The sequence below is a fragment of the Coregonus clupeaformis genome, chromosome 23 (genome assembly GCF_020615455.1).
Source record: "Coregonus clupeaformis isolate EN_2021a chromosome 23, ASM2061545v1, whole genome shotgun sequence".
Taxonomy (NCBI): domain Eukaryota; kingdom Metazoa; phylum Chordata; class Actinopteri; order Salmoniformes; family Salmonidae; genus Coregonus; species Coregonus clupeaformis.
Genome location: NC_059214.1, coordinates 6,876,430 through 6,899,279, shown reverse-complemented (window position 1 = coordinate 6,899,279; position 22,850 = coordinate 6,876,430). Strand labels below are relative to the sequence as shown.

The window sequence follows — 22,850 nt, the reverse complement described above, 5'->3', positions numbered from 1 at the left end:
AGGTGTCATAATCAGCCATAAAATAACGCAATATATGTCACAACAGGTGTAAATACATTTGTAGTCGGAGGTTTACATACATTTAAACTCAGTTTTTCACAATTCCTGACGTTTAATCGTAAAATCATAAAAAGTCCCTGTCTTAGGTCAGTTAGGATCACCACTTTATTTTAAGAATGTGAAATGTCAGAATAATAGAAGAGAGAATTATTTATTTCAGCTTTTATTTCTTTCATCACATTCCCAGTGGGTCAGAAGTTTACATACACTCAATTAGTATTTGGTAGCATTGCCTTTAAATTGTTTAACTTGGTTCAAATGTTTTGGGTAGCCTTCCACAAGCTTCCCACAATAAGTTTGGTGAATTTTGGCCCATTCCTCCTGACAGAACTGGTGTAACGGAGTCAGGTTTGTAGGCCTCCTTGCTCGCACATGCTTTTTCAGTTCTGCTGCACAAGTCCCTCCTGCAGCAAAGCACCCCCACAGCATGATGCTGCCACCCCAGTGCTTCACGGTTGGGATGGTGTTCTCCGTCTTGCAAGCGTCCCCCCTTTTCCTCCAAACATAACGATGGTCATTATGGCCAAACAGTTCTATTTTTGTTTCATCAGACCAGAGGACATTTCTCCAAAAAGTACGATCTTTGTCCCCATGTGCAGTTGCAAACTGTAGTCTGGCTTTGTTATGGCGGTTTTCCTTGCTGAGCGGCCTTTCAGGTTATGTCGATATAGGACTCTGTGGATATAGATACTTTTGTACCAGTTTCCTCCAGCATCTTCACAAGTTCCTTTGCTGTTGTTCTAGGATAGATTTTCACTTCTCGCACCAAAGTACGTTCATCTCTAGGAGACAGAACGCGTCTCCTTCCTGAGTGGTATGACGGCTGCGTGGTCCCATGGTGTTTATACTTGCGTACTATTGTTTGTACAGATGGAAGTGGTACCTTCAGGCGTTTGGAAATTGCTCCCAAGGATGAACCAGACTTGTGGAGGTCTACAATTGTTTTTCTGAGGTCTTGGCTGATTTCTTTAGATTTTCCCATGATGTCAAGCAAAGAGGCACTGAGTTTGAAGGTACAGTGAGGGAAAAAAGTATTTGATCCCCTGCTGATTTTGTACGTTTGCCCACTGACAGATAAATGATCAGTCTATAATTTTAATGGTAGGTTTATTTGAACAGTGAGAGACAGAATAACAACAAATAAATCCAGAAAGAACGCATGTAAAAAATGTTATAAATTGATTTGCATTTTATTGAGTGAAATAAGTATTTGACCCCCTCTCAATCAAAGAAAGATTTCTGGCTCCCAGGTGTCTTTTATACAGGTAATGAGCTGAGATTAGGAGCACACTCTTAAAGGGAGTGCTCCTAATCTCAGTTTGTTACCTGAATAAAGGACATCTGTCCACAGAAGCAATCAATCAATCAGATTCCAAACTCTCCACCATGGCCAAGACCAAAGAGCTCTCCAAGGATGTCAGGGACAAGATTGTAGACCTACACAAGGCTGGAATGGGCTACAAGACCATCGCCAAGCAGCTTGGTGAGGTGACAACAGTTGGTGCGATTATTCGCAAATGGAAGAAACACAAAAGAACTGTCAATCTCCCTCGGCCTGGGGCTCCATGCAAGATCTCACCTTGTGGAGTTGGAATGATCATGAGAACAGTGAGGAATCAGTCCAGAACTACACGGGAGGATCTTGTCAATGATCTCAAGGCAGCTGGGACCATAGTCACCAAGAAAACAATTGGTAACACACTACGCCGTGAAGGACTGAAATCCTGCTTAAGAAAGCACATATACATGCCTGTCTGAAGTTTGCCAATGAACATCTGAATGATTCAGAGGAGAACTGGGTGAAAGTGTTGTGGTCAGATGAGACCAAAATGGAGCTCTTTGGCATCAATTCAACTCGCCGTGTTTGGAGGAGGAGGAATGCTGCCTATGACCCCAAGAACACCATCCCCACCGTCAAACATGGAGGTGGAAACATTATGCTTTGGGGGTGTTTTTCTGCTAAGGGGACAGGACAACTTCACCGCATCAAAGGGACGATGGACGGGGCCATGGACCGTCAAATCTTGGGTGAGAACCTCCTTCCCTCAGCCAGGGCATTGAAAATGGGTCGTGGATGGGTATTCCAGCATGGCAATGAACCAAAACACACAGCCAAGGCAACAATGGAGTGGCTCAAGAAGAAGCACATTAAGGTGCTGGAGTGGCCTAGCCAGTCTCCAGACCTTAATCCCATAGAAATCTGTGGAGGGAGCTGAAGGTTCGAGTTGCCAAACGTCAGCCTCGAAACCTTAATGACTTGGAGAAGATCTGCAAAGAGGAGTGAGACAAAATCCCTCCTGAGATGTGTGCAAACCTGGTGGCCAACTACAAGAAACGTCTGACCTCTGTGATTGCCAACAGGGGTTTTGCCACCAAGTACTAAGTCATGTTTTGCAGAGGGGTCAAATACTTATTTCCCTCATTAAAATGCAAATCAATTTATAACATTTTTGACATGCGTTTTTCTGGATTTTTGTTGTTGTTATTCTGTCTCTCACTGTTCAAATAAACCTATCATTAAAATTGTAGACTGATCATTTATTTGTCAGTGGGCAAACGTACAAAATCAGCAGGGGATCAAATACTTTTTTCCCTCACTGTAGGCCTTGAAATACATCCACAGGTACACCTCCAATTGACTCAAATGATTTCAATTAGCCTATCAGAAGCTTCTAAAGCCATGACATCATTTTCTGGAATTTTCCAAGCTGTTTAAAGGCACAGTCAACTTAGTGTATGTAAACTTCTGACCCACTGGAATTGTGAAACAGTGAATTATAAGGGAAATAATCTGTCTGTAAACAATTGTTGGAAAAGTACTTGTGTCATGCACAAAGTAGATGTCCTAACCGACTTGCCAAAACTATAGTTTATTAACAAGAAATTTGTGGAGTGGTTGAAAAAACAAGTATTTTAATGACTCCAACCTAAGTGTATGTAAACTTCCGACTTCAACTGTATGTGTTATGTCAGCTGTTATGACATGGGTATGACTGTGTCATAACGTGCTATTATGCTTGGTATCAAGTCAAGTTATACCCTAATAACTATTAACATTTGCATAAATTAGCAAAAATAACCGTTCAAGCTAGAGACACCAAACCAACATTCACATGTTCAGGCTATCCTAACTTTAAATTCTTTAAAACTGTTTATCTACCATAACTATACTGAAAAGAAATGTAAACGCAACATGCAACAATTTCAACAATTTTACTGAGTTACAGTTCATATAAGGAAATCAGTCAATTTAGATAAGTTAATTAGGCCTTATATATGGATTTCATATGACTGGGCAGGGACACAGCCATGGGTGGTCCTGGGAGGGCATATACCCACCCACTTGGGAGCCAGGCCCATCCACTGGGGAGCCAGGCCTAGACAATCAGAATGAGGTTTTTTTTTTCCCTCAAAAGGGCTTTATTACAGACAGAAATACAGAAATAGCCTGCCTAGTCAGTGAGTCAGTTAAATGAGAGAGCCAAGCCAACTGAAGAGAGAGACGCACCAGACTCAACTAAATATCTTAAACGTTATCATCACGGTGAGCGAGTTATAAAGCATAGGATATAAAACACCAAGTTAAGCGGAGTGTAATGATATAATATATATATATTTTTTAAATTATGTTTTGATAGTTTAATTAATTTATAAAAGTATGTTAGCATAGAAGCTAACGTTGGCTAAAGTGAGCTCCAGTCTAGTTAGCCAGTCGTCATGGCGACAGAACCAACGAATGTTCACGCAGAGCGTAAACAAAGGGAAACATTGTAACTTGCTGTTTTTAGGGATATGTTGAGAATTACGTGATGAAAATGTATACAGTGGGGGAAAAAAGTATTTAGTCAGCCACCAATTGTGCAAGTTCTCCCACTAAAAAAGATGAGAGAGGCCTGTAATTTTCATCATAGGTACACGTCAACTATGACAGACAAAATGAGAAGAAAAAAAATCAGAAAATCACATTGTAGGATTTTTTATGAATTTATTTGCAAATTATGGTGGAAAATAAGTATTTGGTCAATAACAAAAGTTTCTCAATACTTTGTTATATACCCTTTGTTGGCAATGACACAGGTCAAATGTTTTCTGTAAGTCTTCACAAGGTTTTCACACACTGTTGCTGGTATTTTGGCCCATTCCTCCATGCAGATCTCCTCTAGAGCAGTGATGTTTTTGGGGCTGTCGCTGGGCAACACGGACTTTCAACTCCCTCCAAAGATTTTCTATGGGGTTGAGATCTGGAGACTGGCTAGGCCACTCCAGGACCTTGAAATGCTTCTTACGAAGCCACTCCTTCGTTGCCGGGCGGTGTGTTTGGGATCATTGTCATGCTGAAAGACCCAGCCACGTTTCATCTTCAATGCCCTTGTTGATGGAAGGAGGTTTTCACTCAAAATCTCACGATACATGGCCCCATTCATTCTTTCCTTTACACGGATAAGTTGTCCTGGTCCCTTTGCAGAAAAACAGCCCCAAAGCATGATGTTTCCACCCCCATGCTTCACAGTAGGTATGGTGTTCTTTGGATGCAACTCAGCATTCTTTGTCCTCCAAACACGACGAGTTGAGTTTTTACCAAAAAGTTCTATTTTGGTTTCATCTGACCATATGACATTCTCCCAATCCTCTTCTGGATCATCCAAATGCACTCTAGCAAACTTCAGACGGGCCTGGACATGTACTGGCTTAAGCAGGGGGACACGTCTTGCACTGCAGGATTTGAGTCCCTGGCGGCGTAGTGTGTTACTGATGGTAGGCTTTGTTACTTTGGACAATTTTGTTTCTGGTGTCCTTTGACAGCTCTTTGGTCTTGGCCATAGTGGAGTTTGGAGTGTGACTGTTTGAGGTTGTGGACAGGTGTCTTTTATACTGATAACAAGTTCAAACAGGTGCCATTAATACAGGTAACGAGTGGAGGACAGAGGAGCCTCTTAAAGAAGAAGTTACAGGTCTGTGAGAGCCAGAAATCTTGCTTGTTTGTAGGTGACCAAATACTTATTTTCCACCATAATTTGCAAATAAATTCATAAAAAATCCTACAATGTGATTTTCTGGAGAAAAAAAATCTCAATTTGTCTGTCATAGTTGACGTGTACCTATGATGAAAATTACAGGCCTCTCTCATCTTTTTAAGTGGGAGAACTTGCACAATTGGTGGCTGGCTAAATACTTTTTTTCCCCACTGTATGTGGTAGTAGAGTAGTGGCCTGAGAGCACACTTCATTTGTTGTGAAAAGTGTTATGAAATGTAATGTCATGTAATATTTTTAGTTGTATATAACTTCCTTGATGTTGCTGGACCCCAGGAAGAGTAAGAGTAGCTGGCTAGCAGCTAATGGGGATCCTTAATAAATACAAAATACAATACCAATGCATTTCAATGGCAAAGAAAGGACAGACTAGAATGGTAAAGAAAATCAAAAAGTCTAGACCTATCTCCTCTTCAACCGCTTAAGCTATTAACTCCAAACCAACGCTGAGATGTTTAGACTGACCCTACTAGATTGCTTGTCAAAAGATACTATATATAATTTTTTAACTATAACCATTTGCATAAAATGTCCCACCAAGAGTATCCCTTGAAGCGTTTAAGCTAGAGACACCAAACCAACTTTCACATGTTCAGGCTATCCTAACTTAAATTTCTTAACTTTTATCATCTATAACAATATACATTTGCATAAATTTGCATAATATAACCCTCCAACGGTAACTCTTTAATCATTCAAGCTAGAGACAACAAACCAACCTTCACATGTTAAGGCTATCCTAATTTCAAATTCTTTAAAACCTTAATGAACTATAAACAGTGTTAATTACTCTAGCATACATTTACATAACTTCAAGGATTCAATGCCAAAAATAAGAACAGAGTGGTAGACATTTTAAATGCTACCGCTCTTTAACCATTTCAGCTACAAACATTAAAACAACATTAAGATTTTTTAAAATACATATACACTACCAGTCAAAAGTTTGAACACACCTACTCATTCAAGGGTTTTTCTTTATTTTTACTATTTTTTACATTGTAGAATAATAGTGAAGACATCAAAACTATGAAATAACACATATGGAATCATGTACTAACCAAAAAAGTGTTAAACAAATCAAAATATATTTTATATTTGAGATTCTTCAAATAGCCACCCTTTGCCTTGATGACAGCTTTGCACACTCTTGGCATTCTCTCAACCAGCTTCACCTGGAATGCTTTTCCAACAGTCTTCCAACAATTTACAAAAGTATTCACACCCAAGAGTCAATACTTTGTAGAAGCACCGTTGGCAGTGATTACATCTGTGAGTCTGTCTGGGTATGTCTCTAGAGTCTAAGAGGTTTACACACCTGGATTGTGCAACATTTGCCCGTTATTATTTTCAAAATTCTTCAAGCTCTGTCAAATTGGTTGTTGATCATTGCTAGACAACCATTTTCAGGTCTTGCATAGATTTTCAAGTGGATTCATGTCAAAAGTGTAACTCAGCCACTCAGGAACATTCATTGTCTTCTTGGTAAGCAACTTCAGTGTAGATTTGACCTTCTGTTTTAAGTTATTGTCCTGATGAAATGTGAGTTCATATCCCAGTGTCTGATGGAAAGCAGACTGAACAAGGTTTTCCTCTAGGATTTTGCCTGTGCTTAGCTCCTTGACATTTCTTTTTTATCCTGAAAAACACCCCAGTCCTTAATGATTACAAGCATACCCATAACATGCCACCACTATGCTTGAAAATATGGAGAGTGGTACTCAGTAATGTGTCATATTTGGGGCAAATCCAATACAACACTTTTTATTCAGGACAAAAGGTTAATTGCTTTGCCACATTTTTCGCAGTATTACTTTAGTGTCTTGTTGCAAACAGGATGCATGTTTTGGAATGTTTTTATTCTGTACAGACTTCCTTCTTTTCACTCTGTCAATTAGGGTGGTATGGTGGAGTAACTACAATGTTGTTGATCCATCCTCAGTTTTCTCCTATCACAGCCATTCAACTCTGTATCTGTTTTAAAGTCACCATTGGCCTCATTGTGAAATCCCTGAGCGGTTTCCTTCCTTTTCAGGAAACTGAGTTAGGAAGGACACCGGTATCTTTGTAGTTACTGTGTGTTTTGATACACCATCCAATGTGTACTTAATAACTTCACCATGCTCAAAGGGATATTCAATGGCTGCTTTTTCTATTTTTACCCACCTGCCAATATGTGTCCTTCTTTGCTAGGCATTGGAAAAACTCCCTGGTCTTTGTGGTTGAATCTGTGTTTGAAATTCACTGCTCGACTGAGGGACCTTACAGATAATTGTTTGTGTGTTGTACAGAGATGAGGTAGTCATTAAAAAATCATGTTTAACACTATTATTGCACACAGAGTGAGTCCATTCAACTTATTATGTGACTTGTTAAGCACATTTTTACTTCTGAACTTATTAAGGCTTGCCATAACAAAGGGGTTGAGTACTTTTTGACTCAAGACATTTCAGCTTTTCATTTTTCATTAATTTGTAAAAATGTTTAAAAAAAACACAATTCCACTTTGACATTATGGGGTATTGTGTGTACATTTACATTTACGTCATTTAGCAGACGCTCTTATCCAGAGCGACTTACAAATTAAGCCAGTGGCAAGAAAAAGCTCAATTTAATCCATTTTAAATTCAGGCTGTAACACAACAGAATTTGTAAAAAGTCTAGAGGTGTGAATACTTTCTGAAGGCACTGTATTTCCTCTTTTATGATATCAACTCCAAACCAATGTTGTGAGGTTCAGTCTGGCCCAACTTAGATTGCTTGTTAAAGGATTTTTGATGCGGTGTATACTTTTTGAACTATAACCATTTTACATTAGCATAAATTAACATGGGTTTGCAAGACTAACTTTAAAACATGCAGGCTGTCCTGACTTCAAATTCTTAAAAAATATATATTCATTTGCATAAAGTAGCATGAATTACTCACCAACGGTAACTCTTGAACCATTCAAGCTAGACACACCAAACCAACTTTCACAGGCTATCCTATCCTATCAATCAATCAATCTGACCACAACTACTGACCACAACCATACAACTACTGACCACAACTACTGCCACACAGCTACTAAACCACACAGCTACTGACCATAACTACTGACCACAACGATTGACCACAGCTACAGACCTCATCTACTGACCTTAACCACAAAACTACTGACCACAACTACTGACCCCTACTGACCACAACTACTGACCACATAACTACTGCCCACAACCACACAGCTACTGACCACAATGACTGACCACAGCTACAGACCTCAGCTACTGACCACAACCACACAACTACTGACCACACAACTACTGACTACTGGTCCCATGTGAATCAAAACCACAACCCTGGTATTGCAGGTGCCATGCTCTATCAGCTGAGCCACAGGAGACCACAACCACACAACTACTGACCACAAAACAACTGACCAGACAACTACTGAACCACACAACGAATGACCACAACCACACAATTACTAACCACAACTACTGACCACAACCACTGATTACACAACTACTGAACCACCCAACTATTGACCACAACCAGACAGCTACTGACCACAATGACTGACCACAACCACACAACTACTGACCAAAACCACACAACTACTGACCACACAACTACAGATGACAACTACTGACCACAGCTACTAACCACAACCACACAACTGCTGACCACAACTACAGACTACAACTACTAACCACATTTGTCATTTTTACATTTTAGTCATTTAGCAGACGCTTTTATCCAGAGCGACTTACAGTAGTGAGTGCATACATTTCGTACCACAGCCACAAAACGACTGACCACACAACTACTGAACCACACAACAACTGACCACAACCACACAGCTACTTACCAAAACAACTGACTACAACCACACAACTATTGATCACAACTACTGACTACAGCTTCTGACCACAACCACAAACCTACTGGCTACAACTACTGACCACAGCTACTGACCACAGCTACTAACCACACAACTACTGACCACAACTACTAAACCACAACTACTGACCACACAACTACTGACCACAGTTACTGACCACACAACTATTGACCACAGTTACTGACCACATAACTACTGACGAGTACTGATGACAACGACTGACCACAACTACTGACCACAACTACTGACCACAACCACAACTACTGACCACAACTACTGACCACAACCACACAACTACTGAACACAACTACTGACCACAACCACACAACTACTGACCACAACTACTGACCACAACCACACAACTACTGACTGCACAACTACTGAACCACACAACTACTGACCACACAACTACTGAACCACACAACTACTGACCACAACCACACAACTACTGACCGCACAACTACTGAACCACACAACTAATGACCACAGCCAAACTACTAACCACAACTTTTTTTTTGTGCCTTGGGTGTGAGAAAAGTGCTTTACAAATTAAATGAATTATTATTACTGTTTACAGTCCAAAAGACAGGTGTTGAGTGTGTATGTGTGTGTTTGACTGGGACTAGTTATTATCAATATATATTATGAGTTTATTACATCACATACAGTGAGGGAAAAAAGTATTTGATCCCCTGCTGATTTTGTATGTTTGCCCACTGACAAAGACATGATCAGTCCATAATTTTAATGGTAGGTTTATTTTAACAGTGAGAGACAGAATAACAACAACAAAAATCCAGAAAAACGCATGTCAAAAATGTTATAAATTAATTTGCATTTTAATTATGGAAATAAGTATTTGACCCCTCTGCAAAACATGACTTAGTACTTGGTGGCAAAACCCTTGTTGGCAATCATAGAGGTCAGAGGTTTTTTGTAGTTGACCACCAGGTTTGCACACATCTCAGGAGGGACTTTGTCCCACTCCTCTTTGCAGATCTTCTCCAAGTCATTAAGGTTTCGAAGCTGACGTTTGGCAACTCAAACCTTCAGCTCCCTCCACAGATTTTCTATGGGATTAAGGTCTGGAGACTGGCTAGGCCACTCCAGGACCTTAATGTGCTGCTTCTTGAGCCACTGCTTTGTTGCCTTGGCCGTGTGTTTTGGGTCATTGTCATGCTGGAATACCAATCCACGACCCATTTTCAATGCCCTGGCTGAGGGAAGGAGGTCCATCGTCCCTTTGATGCGGTGAAGATGTCATGTCCCCTTAGCAGAACCCCCCCCAATTGTTTTCTTGGTGACTATGGTCCCAGCTGCCTTGAGATCATTGAAAAGATCTTCCCGTGAAGTTCTGGGCTGATTCCTCACTGTTCTCATGATCATTGCAACTCCACGAGGTGAGATCTTGCATGGAGCCCCAGGCCGAGGGAGTTTGACAGTTATTTTGTGTTTCTTCCATTTGCGAATAATCACACCAACTGTTGTCACCATCAGCTGCTTGGCGATGGTCTTGTAGCCCATTCCAGCCTTGTGTTGGTCTACAATCTTGTCCCTGACATCCTTGGAGAGCTCTTTGGTCTTGGCCATGGTGGAGAGTTTGGAATCTGATTGATTGATTGCTTCTGTGGACAGGTGTCTTTTATACAGGTAACATGCTGAGATTAGGAGCACTCCGTTTAAGAGTGTGCTCCTAATCTCAGCTCGTTACCTGTATAAAAGACACCTGGGAGTAGAAATATTTCTGATTGAGAGGGGGTCAAATACTTATTTCCCATTAAAATGCAAATCAATTCATAACATTTTTGACATGCGTTTTTCTGGATTTTGTTGTTGTTATTCTGTCTCTCACTGTTCAAATAAACCTACCATTAAAATTATAGACTGATCATTTCTTTGTCAGTGGGCAAACGTACAAAATCAGCAGGGGATCAAATACTTTTTTCCCTCACTGTAGGTAGACTCTATATTTAAATGAGTTCTGTTTGATTGAGCTTTATTTGCGCTGTGAATTAGAACTTAATTGTACTTACTGAATCATTTTGTATTCTATTCCTGGCTCCATTATACACTTAAAGGTCTGAATATGTGGCTTGTCTTTTAAAAGGTGCATCCCCCCAAAAAAAGTGTAAGCATAACAATATCTGATGTACTGTGCATCTCCTATTGATTTATTTTGTAGAATTAGGCACATAAGTAAATATTTCAAATGAAAATGGTGGACCTATCAAAGGCTTAAACATAATGGTTTTTGAAAGTATCCAAGTTTATACACCTAAATAATTAATTATTTGAAAGCCAAAACATTGAGAGAGTGGGTCAGACAGTGAATACAGCATACATTTACATTTACATTTTAGTCATTTAGCAGACGCTCTTATCCAGAGCGACTTACAGTTAGTAAGTGCATACATTATTTTTTACTTTTCCATACTGGCCCCCCATGGGAATCGAACCCACAACCCTGGCATTGCAAACGCCATGCTCTACCAACTGAGCTACATCCCTGCCGGCCATTCCCTCCCTTACCCTGGACGACGCTGGGCCAATTGTGCGCCGCCCCATGGGTCTCCCGGTCGCGGCCGGCTACGACAGAGCCTGGATTTGAACCAGGATCTCTAGTGGCACAGCTAGCACTGCGATGCAGTGCCTTAGACAACTGCGCCGTATCTTCATCTGACCCAGTTTATCACAGCAGGAAAATAATCCTGCAACAACAGGAAATGTGAATTATTGTATGGATTATAATTAAAGGACATTTTTTGTAGGGGTTGATGCATTTTTCGTTAGGGCAAATCAAGTCTGACATTTTAAAGTGGAAATTACAAACTTCAGAAGCGTTTTTAGACCTAGAATACACTACAAGTGTGCATTTACTGCTGCACATAAATATTCCTGCAACAACAGGATGATCAAATTAAGATATGGCATCTTTAATGGTTGAATTTGATAAGGAAGACAATACTCTGTGGATTATGGCTTAGTGGCTTAAAGACATGGGTGCTAGCACCGTATATATAATCTTAGTTATTACTGGCCACACAGTCTACTTAAGCAGTAATACAGTAGAAGCCAGAAAAGGCCTGTACCTTTCCAGTAATTGACCTGGACAAGGCCTGAACCCCATACAGCACCATTAGGATGGGCATGTTGCTGATACCATAAAGTGGCGTGTTTTTCATGTTCTTTTGAGTGATTTTATAAGGATTTAGAATTGTAGCAACATTATTTTTCTGATGTGATGTCATAGACTTTTCAGCAATTTTTTCCAGAGTATCAGATTTATTGTAGCTTGTCCATATGATTTTTGTAGCAAGTCCATTTTGTAGCTGTGTAGTCTTTTTGTGTCCCCCGCCCACTGTCTTACCATAAAATGGCAGCCCTTTCTGTGCTTTTACTAAACGGTTTTGGTGGCAAAGCATTATTTTGCAACCATCTGTGAAATTCTCCTTTAACTGGAAAAATCAGCAGCAGAAGCAAATAGAGAAAGCATTTACCCGAATCTCAGTGGAAATTCTATGCTTTTTTCAAATGGTATTTCACTCGCATCCCAGGGACCCTGCCCATCATTCGCCTGAGAGCACTTTGCTAAATAGCAATCCTCCAATGGGGGGCCAGCACCACATGGCAGCCTGGGATTGGCTGGAGGGCATGAGTAATGCGTTTTGGGAGAGCCAATGGGGTGTAAGTGAAGGGACCTGAGTCACCCTGTCTGTCAGTGTGCTCTGTCACTCTCCCGTCACTAGACACAAACACATACGTTTCTCGGCTTTAACCCTGGCAGTGCCTGAATGCGTGGTAAAGAGGGGAAGGAGAAATTGGCGTGCTCAGCTCAAATGTTTGTAGTAACAAAAAGTATTTGTGTGCCGGGTTCAAAAGGCATATAGTTGAAGAAAGGAAAAACCTGCATTCACTGAAATATATAAGTTTTAATATATATTTTTTAGCAGCAGAGGTCAGAACAAACGGACACGTTTCGTCGGCAGCCTTAGTCAGCCTTTGGAGAACACTCGACATTCACCCATATTTATAGATGATGTCACATTGCAATACTGCTTCTTTGTTTTTTTCACTATTTACATTCATTACTTACATATATTTTCTACTATTTTCCACAAGAGCTTCAAAATAAAAATGTGAATAAACAAAGAAATGTGCAGCTGTTGCTCACAGGAAGCAACCTAACATCCTGCTTCACACTCATACGGGAAAGAACATGTATGTCGGGTAGAATGTCTTGTAAAACAACATTTGTTTTCTATTTACTTTAGTGTCCATGTGGCTATTATTATGTTGGAAACTGTAAGATAATTGAAAGTTCATATTACAGAGCACATACATATTCTTAACCCGGCACGCTTCGACAAAACAACAACTAGCTGTGCATGAGGGCCCCCCGATGACCCAGAGGACTTGGTTATCTCGCTCTCTGAGGCTGACGTGAGTAAGGTTTTTAATCAGGTCAACACTCGCAAGGCCACGGGGCCAGACGGTATTCCAGGCCGTGTTCTCAGAGCATGCGCAGAACAGCTGGCAGGCATATTCACTGTAAATTTCAATCTCTCCTTTTCCCATTCTGTAATCCCCACAAGCTGACCACCATCATTCCTGTACCCAATAACTATAATGCTGCCTGCCATAATGACTACTGCCCTGTATCACTCATATCTGTAATCATGAAGTGCATTGAAACGCTGGTTATGGGACACATTAACTCCATCATCCCAGACACCCTAGACCCACTCCAATTTTCACACCGCCCCAACAGATCCATAGACGACACAATCTCAATTGCACTCCACACTGCCTTCACCCACCTAGATGAGATAAATACCTATGTGAGAATGCTGTTTATTGACTATTGACCACAGCTCAGTGTTCAACATCATAGTCCCCTCCAAGCTCGTCACCAAGCTTGGGACCCTGGAACTGAAAACCTCCCTCTGCAACCGGATGGTCCGACCTTAGGTGGTGAGGTTTAGGCACCATCCCCTCCACCACGCTGACCCCCTCAACACAGGGGACCCACAGGGGTGTGTGCTTAGTCCCCTCCTGTACACCCTGTTCACCTACGACTGCGTGACCACACACGACTCCAGCATCATCATCAAGTTTGCTGACGACACAGCGGTGGTAGGCCTGATCACCGGCGATGATGAGACTGCCTACAGGGAGGAAGTCAGTGACCTGGCAGTGTGGTGCCAGGACAACAACCTCTCCCTCAACGTCAGTAAGACCAAGGAGCTGATCGTGGACTACAGGAAATGGAGGGGCGAGCACGCCCCCATCCACATTGGGTCCACTTTAGTGGAGCGGGTCGAGAGCTTCAAGTTCCTCGGTGTCCAAATAACTAAGGACTTAAAATGGTCCTTTTTAAACTTTTTGTTGGTTAAGGGCTTGTAAGTAAGCATTTCACTGTAATGTCTACACCTGTTGTATTCGGCGCATGTGGCAAAAAAATTTGATTTGATTTGGTCCACAACACATGCACACAGTCGTGAAGAAACACGACAGCGCCTCTTCCCCCTCAGGAGGTTGAAACGATTTGGCATGGTGTCACGATCGTCTAAGGAGGAGGACCAAGGCGCAGCGTTGAGGGTGAACATATTTATTTAGAGAATGATCACACGATCAAAACAACAGACGATAACGTGACGTCTACGGTTTAACACAAACCAAATAAGAACAAGAAACCACAACGAATGAAAGCCTAACGGCTACCTAAGTATGACTCCCAATCAGAGACAACGAGCTACAGCCGTCTCTGATTGGGAGCCACCCTGGCCAACATAGAAATGAAAAACATAGAAACTAACACCCTGGCTCAACATACGAGAGTCCCCCGAGCCAGGGCGTGACAGTACCCCCCCCTAAAGGCGCGGACTCCGACCGCGCCAACCAAACACAACAGGGAGGGACCGGGTGGGCACTCCGCCTTGGCGGCGGATCCGGCTCGGGCATGATCCCCACTCGCTCTCTAACCCCCCAAAGTACCCCTGGTCCGGTCTGGCCCTGCTGACCGGAGCTGGACTGCACACTGGTGGAGCGGATTGCTCTAGCTCCGGCGTGAAGCAGCTGACCCGTGCTGAACCAGGCACCAGTGGAACAGGCACGGGCTGTGCCGGACTGACGACGCACACCACTGGCTTGGTGTGGGGAGCAGGGACGGCCCGAGCAGGGACGGCCCGAGCCGGGCTGACGAAACGCACCCCTGACTTGGTGCGGGGAGCAGGAGCGGGCCAAACCGGGCTGACGAAACGCACCACTGACTTGGTGCGGGGAGCAGGAACGGGCCGAGCCGGGCTGACAAAGCGCACCACTGACTTGGTGCGGGAGCAGGAACGGGCCGAGCCGGGCTGACAAAGCACACCACTGACTTGGTGCGGGGAGCAGGAACGGGCCGAGCCGGGCTGGACGGGCGCACCACTGACTTGGTGCGGGGGAGCAGGAACGGGCCGAGCCGGGCTGACGGGCGCACCACCGACTTGGTGCGGGGAGCAGGAACGGGCCGAGCCGGGCTGACGAAGCGCACCACTGACTTGGTGCGGGGAGCAGGAACGGGCCGAGCCGGGGCTGACGAGCGCACCACTGACTTGGTGCGGGGAGCAGGAACAGGCCGGACCGTACTGGGAACACACACCACTGGCCCTACGTGGGGATCAGGAACAGGCCGGCCCGGACTGGCAACACACGCCAGTACCTCTCGCCGTGCCTCTACATCCTCCTTCCCCCTGGTGACCAGTGACTCCCGTAACCTGGCGGCCTCCTGCTGCCCCGTCGTCCCACGGCGTTAGCCCCCCTAAAAAAATGTATGGGCTTCACTCCTACCCGTGGCCAAGGCCTCCATCCCTCTTGCCAGACTCGCACTCATCTCCTCCCAAGTCCATCCTCTCTCCTCGTCACGCTGCTTGATCCAGTCGAGGTGGTTTCTTCTGTCACGATCGTCTAAGGAGGAGGACCAAGGCGCAGCGTTGAGGGTGAACATATTTATTTAGAGAATGATCACACGATCAAAACAACAGACGATAACGTGACGTCTACGGTTTAACACAAACCAAATAAGAACAAGAAACCACAACGAATGAAAGCCTAACGGCTACCTAAGTATGACTCCCAATCAGAGACAACGAGCTACAGCCGTCTCTGATTGGGAGCCACCCTGGCCAACATAGAAATGAAAAACATAGAAACTAACACCCTGGCTCAACATACGAGAGTCCCCCGAGCCAGGGCGTGACAGTACCCCCCCCTAAAGGCGCGGACTCCGACCGCGCCAACCAAACACAACAGGGGAGGGACCGGGTGGGCACTCCGCCTTGGCGGCGGATCCGGCTCCGGGCATGATCCCCACTCGCTCTCTAACCCCCCAAAGTACCCCTGGTCCGGTCTGGCCCTGCTGACCGGAGCTGGACTGCACACTGGTGGAGCGGATTGCTCTAGCTCCGGCGTGAAGCAGCTGACCCGTGCTGAACCAGGCACCAGTGGAACAGGCACGGGCTGTGCCGGACTGACGACGCACACCACTGGCTTGGTGTGGGGAGCAGGGACGGCCCGAGCAGGGACGGCCCGAGCAGGGACGGCCCGAGCCGGGCTGACGAAACGCACCCCTGACTTGGTGCGGGGAGCAGGAGCGGGCCAAACCGGGCTGACGAAACGCACCACTGACTTGGTGCGGGGAGCAGGAACGGGCCGAGCCGGGCTGACAAAGCGCACCACTGACTTGGTGCGGGGAGCAGGAACGGGCCGAGCCGGGCTGACAAAGCACACCACTGACTTGGTGCGGGGAGCAGGAACGGGCCGAGCCGGGCTGACGAGGCGCACCACTGACTTGGTGCGGGGAGCAGGAACGGGCCAAACCGGGCTGACGAGCACACCACTGACTTGGTGCGGGGAGCAGGAACGGGCCGAGCCGGGCTGACGAAGCGCACCACTGACTTGGTGCGGGGAGCAGGAACGGGCCGAGCCGGGCTGACGAAGCGCACCACTGACTTGGTGCGGGGAGCAGGAACAGGCCGGACCGTACTGGGAACACACACCACTGGCCCTACGTGGGGATCAGGAACAGGCCGGCCCGGACTGGCAACACACGCCAGTACCTCTCGCCGTGCCTCTACATCCTCCTTCCCCCTGGTGACCAGTGACTCCCGTAACCTGGCGGCCTCCTGCTGCCCCGTCGTCCACGGCGTTAGCCCCCCCCTAAAAAATGTATGGGCTTCACTCCTACCCGTGGCCAAGGCCTCCATCCCTCTTGCCAGACTCGCACTCATCTCCTCCCAAGTCCATCCTCTCTCCTCGTCACGCTGCTTGATCCAGTCGAGGTGGTTTCTTCTGTCACGATCGTCTAAGGAGGAGGACCAAGGCGCAGCGTTGAGGGTGAACATATTTATTTAGAGAATGATCACACGATCAAAACAACAGACGATAACGTGACGTCTACGGTTTAACACAAACCAAATAAGAACAAGAAACCACAACGAATGAAAGCCTAACGGCTACCTAAGTATGACTCCCAATCAGAGACAACGAGCTACAGCCGTCTCTGATTGGGAGCCACCCTGGCCAACATAGAAATGAAAAACATAGAAACTAACACCCTGGCTCAACATACGAGAGTCCCCCGAGCCAGGGCGTGACACATGGGCCCTCAAATCCTCCAAAACGTTCTACAGCTGCACCATTGTGAGCGTCTTGACTAGCTGCATCACTGCTTGGTATGGCAACTGCACCGCCCTCGATCGCATGGTGCTACAGAGGGTGGTGCAGACAGCCCAGTACATCACCAGGGCCAAACTCCCTGCCATCTAGGACCTCTATATCAGGCGGTATGAAAGGAAGGCCCAGAGAATTGTTAGACTCCAGCCACCCAAGCCATAGACTGTTCTATCAGCTTCCGTACGGCAAGCGGTACCGGAGCAACAAGTCTGACATCAACAGGCTCCTGAACAGCTTCTATCCCCAAGCCATAAGACTGCTAAATAGCTAACAAAAAGGTTACACAGACTATCTGAATTGATCTTTTATTTTTTATTTTTTTGCACTGACTCTATGCACACTCACAGGACTCTACACACTCACTCACACTGATACTCCAACACACACACTCACACATATACTTAATTTGCTCACACACACACATTCGTATGTTTTTGAATTCAAACACCGTCACATAAATAAATATACCTCCAATGAAAATGTATTTTAAAATTATTTTCACAAAGCATTATCAAACTACACTCTTAAGTGAAACAGAAAAGGCAGACACTGTTTCTCAGGGTTTAACCGGGATGAGAGGGGCAGATTGGGGTCTAGTTTAGTTTTTCTTTGCTGGGCTCCTTTCTGCTAGCCTAGCGATAACTGCCTGCCTGCTAGCACTAACTCTTCTCTTCTCTCTGCTACCTTGAAGGATTTGTTTTGTGAGACAGCTTTAAGTCCTAAAGTGATGAGAACCTGCTGGCAACTGCCAGGGCCTGTCGCTCCCGCAAGACGTTTCAGAAGTTAAGGTTATCACTACAAGTTTGATCTGTCAATGTTCACAGGGTTATGGTTGTGATGTGTGTTTGGTCCTATATATAATTTTTTTTATCCCAGCCCCCGTCCCAGCAGGAGGCCTTTTGCCATTTGGTAGGCCGTCATTGTAACTAAGGATTTGTTCTTAACTGACTTGCCTAGTTACATTATGGTTAAATAAGAAAAGAAAATGGCAGTGCAGAGCGCTGTGCATTAGCTCGGAGACTTATGAGGATTGTGGATTGTGTCAGAATGTGTTTAACGCCTTGTTAGTTGGGTGGCGGGTAGCCTAGCGGTAAGAGCGTTTGGCCAGTAATCAAAAGGTCGCTGTTTCGAGTCCCCAAGCCGATATAGGTGAAAAACCTTGAGCAAGGCACTTAACCCTCATTGCTCCTGTAAGTTGCTCTGGATAACAGTGTCTGCTAAATGACGTAAATGTTGTGAAGTACAGACATACAGGGGCGAAAAGGTGGTGTTTCTTGGTCTTTTGGCATTGTCTTGTTTGACTGGTTGGGGATTATTTGGACTTGGAGAGAATTGGTTGGTTCAGAGAAAATTATGCTCTTTTTGGGGTTTGGGAGAACGGAGATATGGAATAGATCCGATTTGAATCATTATCTTTTTAATACTGTGATATTTTCTTAGACTGGTGAGAATGATTGTACATTAGAATTTGGCAGCTGAATTGTTACATTATTATTACTTAATAGCATGTACACCTGCAGTGAATTATTGCTGTGTGTGTGTGTGTGTGTGTGTGTGTGTGTGTGTGTGTGTGTGTGTGCTTTTGTGTGTGTGTGTGTGTGTGTGTGTGCTTTTTGTGTGTGTGTGTGTGTGTGTGTGTGTGTGTGTGTGTGTGTGCCTACCTGTGTGTATGTGCCTGCCTGTGTGCATGTCAGTCTTCCAGCCTGCCTGTGTGTGTATGTCAAATCAAAATTGTATTTGTCACATGCTTCGTTAACAACAGGTATAGACTAACAATGATATGCTTACTGTGTGTATTCTTCGAGCTCTCACAAGCCTGTTAAGCAGCAGTCAGGGTCCTGTTCCAGACGGGTTCAGGCTGAGATTGAAGCGTAACTAAGCATGCAGCAAAGTTTCTCCTCTACAGCCACGATACGGTGCCGCTCAAGGACAAAATGGAGGGGACACCCCATGATACTTGTGATGCATCACTTCCTCTCGCCCCACGGTGTCCCATATACAGTCTGAGAGACCCTGACGGAACACAGACACAAACACACACACTGGCCAACACACACACACACCTACTGAACACAGGGCCACCAACCAAGCACACACTGACTGAAAACACAAACAAACACCAATCGAACGTGGGGCCACCGGCTGGGCACAGACACCTCGCCTGCCAGAGAAAGAGCAGCTTGTGGATGGCTACCTTCCAATACAACAGTATAAAAGCCTCTACAAAAATAGTTTAATCACAGTGACACTTTATTTTACAGTCCACTATTTATCTGGTCTTTGTTGATAAAATAACATGTTAAGAAATACATTATTATAATTTTACCAAGTAATTTGAAAAGCACCAACATGTTCCATTTTGTACCAAGTAGTTAGCAGTTGTGTTGAATGTCTCAGTAAGCCTCAGTAAGCCACAGATAAAGCATGAAATAGTTGTATTAATTTTGCGATGTTGTTGGTGTTTCTTTATGCTTGTAGAAAATGTACTGTATAATGTAGGCTATATTTATATTTTTCCCTATGCAGATAAGCAGATGATTGTTAAGTTATTCGCTTGAAGATATTATTGACATTTCTGTATTCATGTACATTATTTGCTAATGTACATGTATGTATTTTCCTTTTCCCTATACAGGTAAGCAGGTGATCCACCCCAACCAGGTCCAGGCGGTACAGGAGGAGTTCTCCCCCAGTCAGGAGAGGGTCCAGTGGGCTACAGAACTCATCGCTGGCTTTGACGAGTACCAGAAGCAGGGAAAGGTAAATCAAGTATAGTAGTCAACTGCAAAATGTAGAGTTAAGACATTTTTATTAACGTGTTATTGCTTAGGACTTTATAAAGAAATTCACAGGACGACATCAGTGCATAAGTGCATTCAAATACACATTACAGGATGGCTCACACTATGCCATTATGTGCAAGAAAATATAAAGAGAACATACACTACCAGTCAAAGGTTTGGACACACCTACTCATTCAAGGGTCTTTCTTAATTTAAAAAAATGTTACATTGTAGAATAATAGTGAAGACATCAAAACTATGAAATAACACATATGGAATCATGTATTAACCAAACAAGTGTTAAACAAATCAAAGTATATTTTATATTTGAGATTCTTCAAATAGCCACCCTTTGCCTTGATGACAGCTTTGCAACACTCTTGGCATTCTCTCAACCAGCTTCACCTGGAATGCTTTTCCAACGGTCTTGAAGGAGTTCCCACATATGCTGAGCACTTTCTGGCTGCTTTTCCTTCACTCTGCCGTCCAACTCATCCCAAACCATCTCAATTGGGTTGAGGTCGGGGGATTGTGGAGGCCAGGTCATCTGATGGAGCACTCCATCACTCTCCTTCTTGGTAAAATAGCCCTTACACAGCCTGGAGGTGTGTTGGGTCATTGTCCTGTTGGAAAAAAATTGATAGTTCCACTAAACCAAAACCAGATGGGATGGCGTATCGAAACATTTCTAAAAACCTGTTTTCGCTTTGTCATTATGGGGTATTGTGTGTAGATTGATGAGGATTTTTATTTATTTAATCTATTTTAGAATAAGGCTGTAACGTAACGAAATGTGGAAAAAGTAAATGGGTCTGAATACTTTTCGAATGCACTGTACACGCACACACACACCTCTTAATCGTTAATGTCCTTTTCTGTATACACGCCACTGCAGAGTCAGTACAGTAGATTTGGGGTTGGAATATGGATTGGTGTGGGACAGAGGGGTAAATTAAGTGTAGAATATTAAATATCAAATGGCCACCCGGACTATTTGCATTGACGTACACCCCCCCCACCCCCCTTTGTTTTTACACTGCTGCTACTCGCTGCTTATTATCTATGCATAGTCACTTTACCCCTTCCTACATGTACAAATTATCTTGACTAACCTGTACCCTCGCACATTGACTCGGTACCCCCTGTATATAGCCTCATTATTGTTATTTTATTGTGTTACTTTTTTATATTTTACTTTAGTTTATTTAGTAAATAATTTCTTAACCTATTTTCTTAAAACTGCATTGTTGGTTAAAAGCTTCTAAGTAAGCATTTCACAGTAAGGTCTACACTTGTTGTATTCGGCGCATGTGACAAATAACATTTGATTTGATTCGATTATTGTTTCTAATTTAGTGCATCGTTGCCTCCTGTGTGTAGTGCTCTGTGGGCTGTCTGCCTATTGAGGGAGAGGCTGGTGTGAGTAATACACAATTTGCCCCACACCTCTCTCTCTCTTTGCCAGCCGGCCTCTGCCCTGCCTACACTAAGCATTGCCCTAGGGACCCATCCTACACAGCCCCGGTGTGTGTGCGTGTTGTCTAAGGCGTTTGAGCAGAGAGCAGAGTCGTTCTCTTTGTCTGACCCAGCGGCGTTTGTTTCTTCATGAACGCTCTCAGTCGTTATTGACTGTGAATGCCTAGCCAATGTCTTCTTATTCATATTGTCTAGTTTTAGAAAATGTTTTCCCTCGTTTAGCAAACTGAGCTCAGGATATTGTAGGTTGCTTGTGAAGTAACTGGCTGATGAGCTGATCAGAAATGTCCGCTTTTTAGTCTGGTAATAGTCTGTTAAATAAAGATGCTGAAATATCATAATTTGTAGGTCAATATATGAACATATCTCCTGTCCATATTAATGGTGTTCTGCAGCAAAATAGTCAATATCAAGCCATGATAAGAGTTGTTATGAGTAGGGCCAGTTGTTTTGGTTGGTTTTTGTGGGGGTTTTTCGCACACTTTTGGTGAGGTGCTAATGACTCTGAAATGAAAGTCGGACACTGTTCTCTCTTAGCTGTGAACTTTTATTACCCCAAAAGGTTCCTGAAATTTGGAGCAACACGTGCAAGACCTCAAGTTAGGATTTGACCCCTGTGCTGACCCGTTGTTGTTGTTTTTTTATTCCTTTCCTCCTCTACTTCGTTGGACCAATCTGAAATGATCTCACCAGGTGTAAGCCAGCCTAGTGATGAGCTTCCACAAAATGTTTTTACCTGTCAAGTCTTTTCCAACCAGTGCAGATGAAGGGGAGGAGATAAGGAAGCTGCATTCGCTGGTTGAGTCCCAATCATCTCTCCTTCCTCCTGAATGTGCACTCGTTCACTACTCCCCATGAGAATTAAAAGCATTGGATTGGTGTAGGCGTGGACTAGAGGGA

The 22,850-nt window shown here is 44.0% G+C and overlaps 1 protein-coding gene across 1 annotated transcript in view; it reads left to right on the top strand.

Annotated features, from left to right (window-relative positions):
* clybl (citrate lyase beta like) overlaps positions 1–22,850 on the top strand; it is a 183,608-nt gene that overhangs the window by 160,186 nt on the left and 572 nt on the right. The window contains exon 7 of the mRNA XM_041844012.2: positions 20,327–20,451. Within this exon, the coding sequence (XP_041699946.2) occupies positions 20,327–20,451 (125 nt within the window). The remainder of the gene's footprint in view (positions 1–20,326; positions 20,452–22,850) is intronic.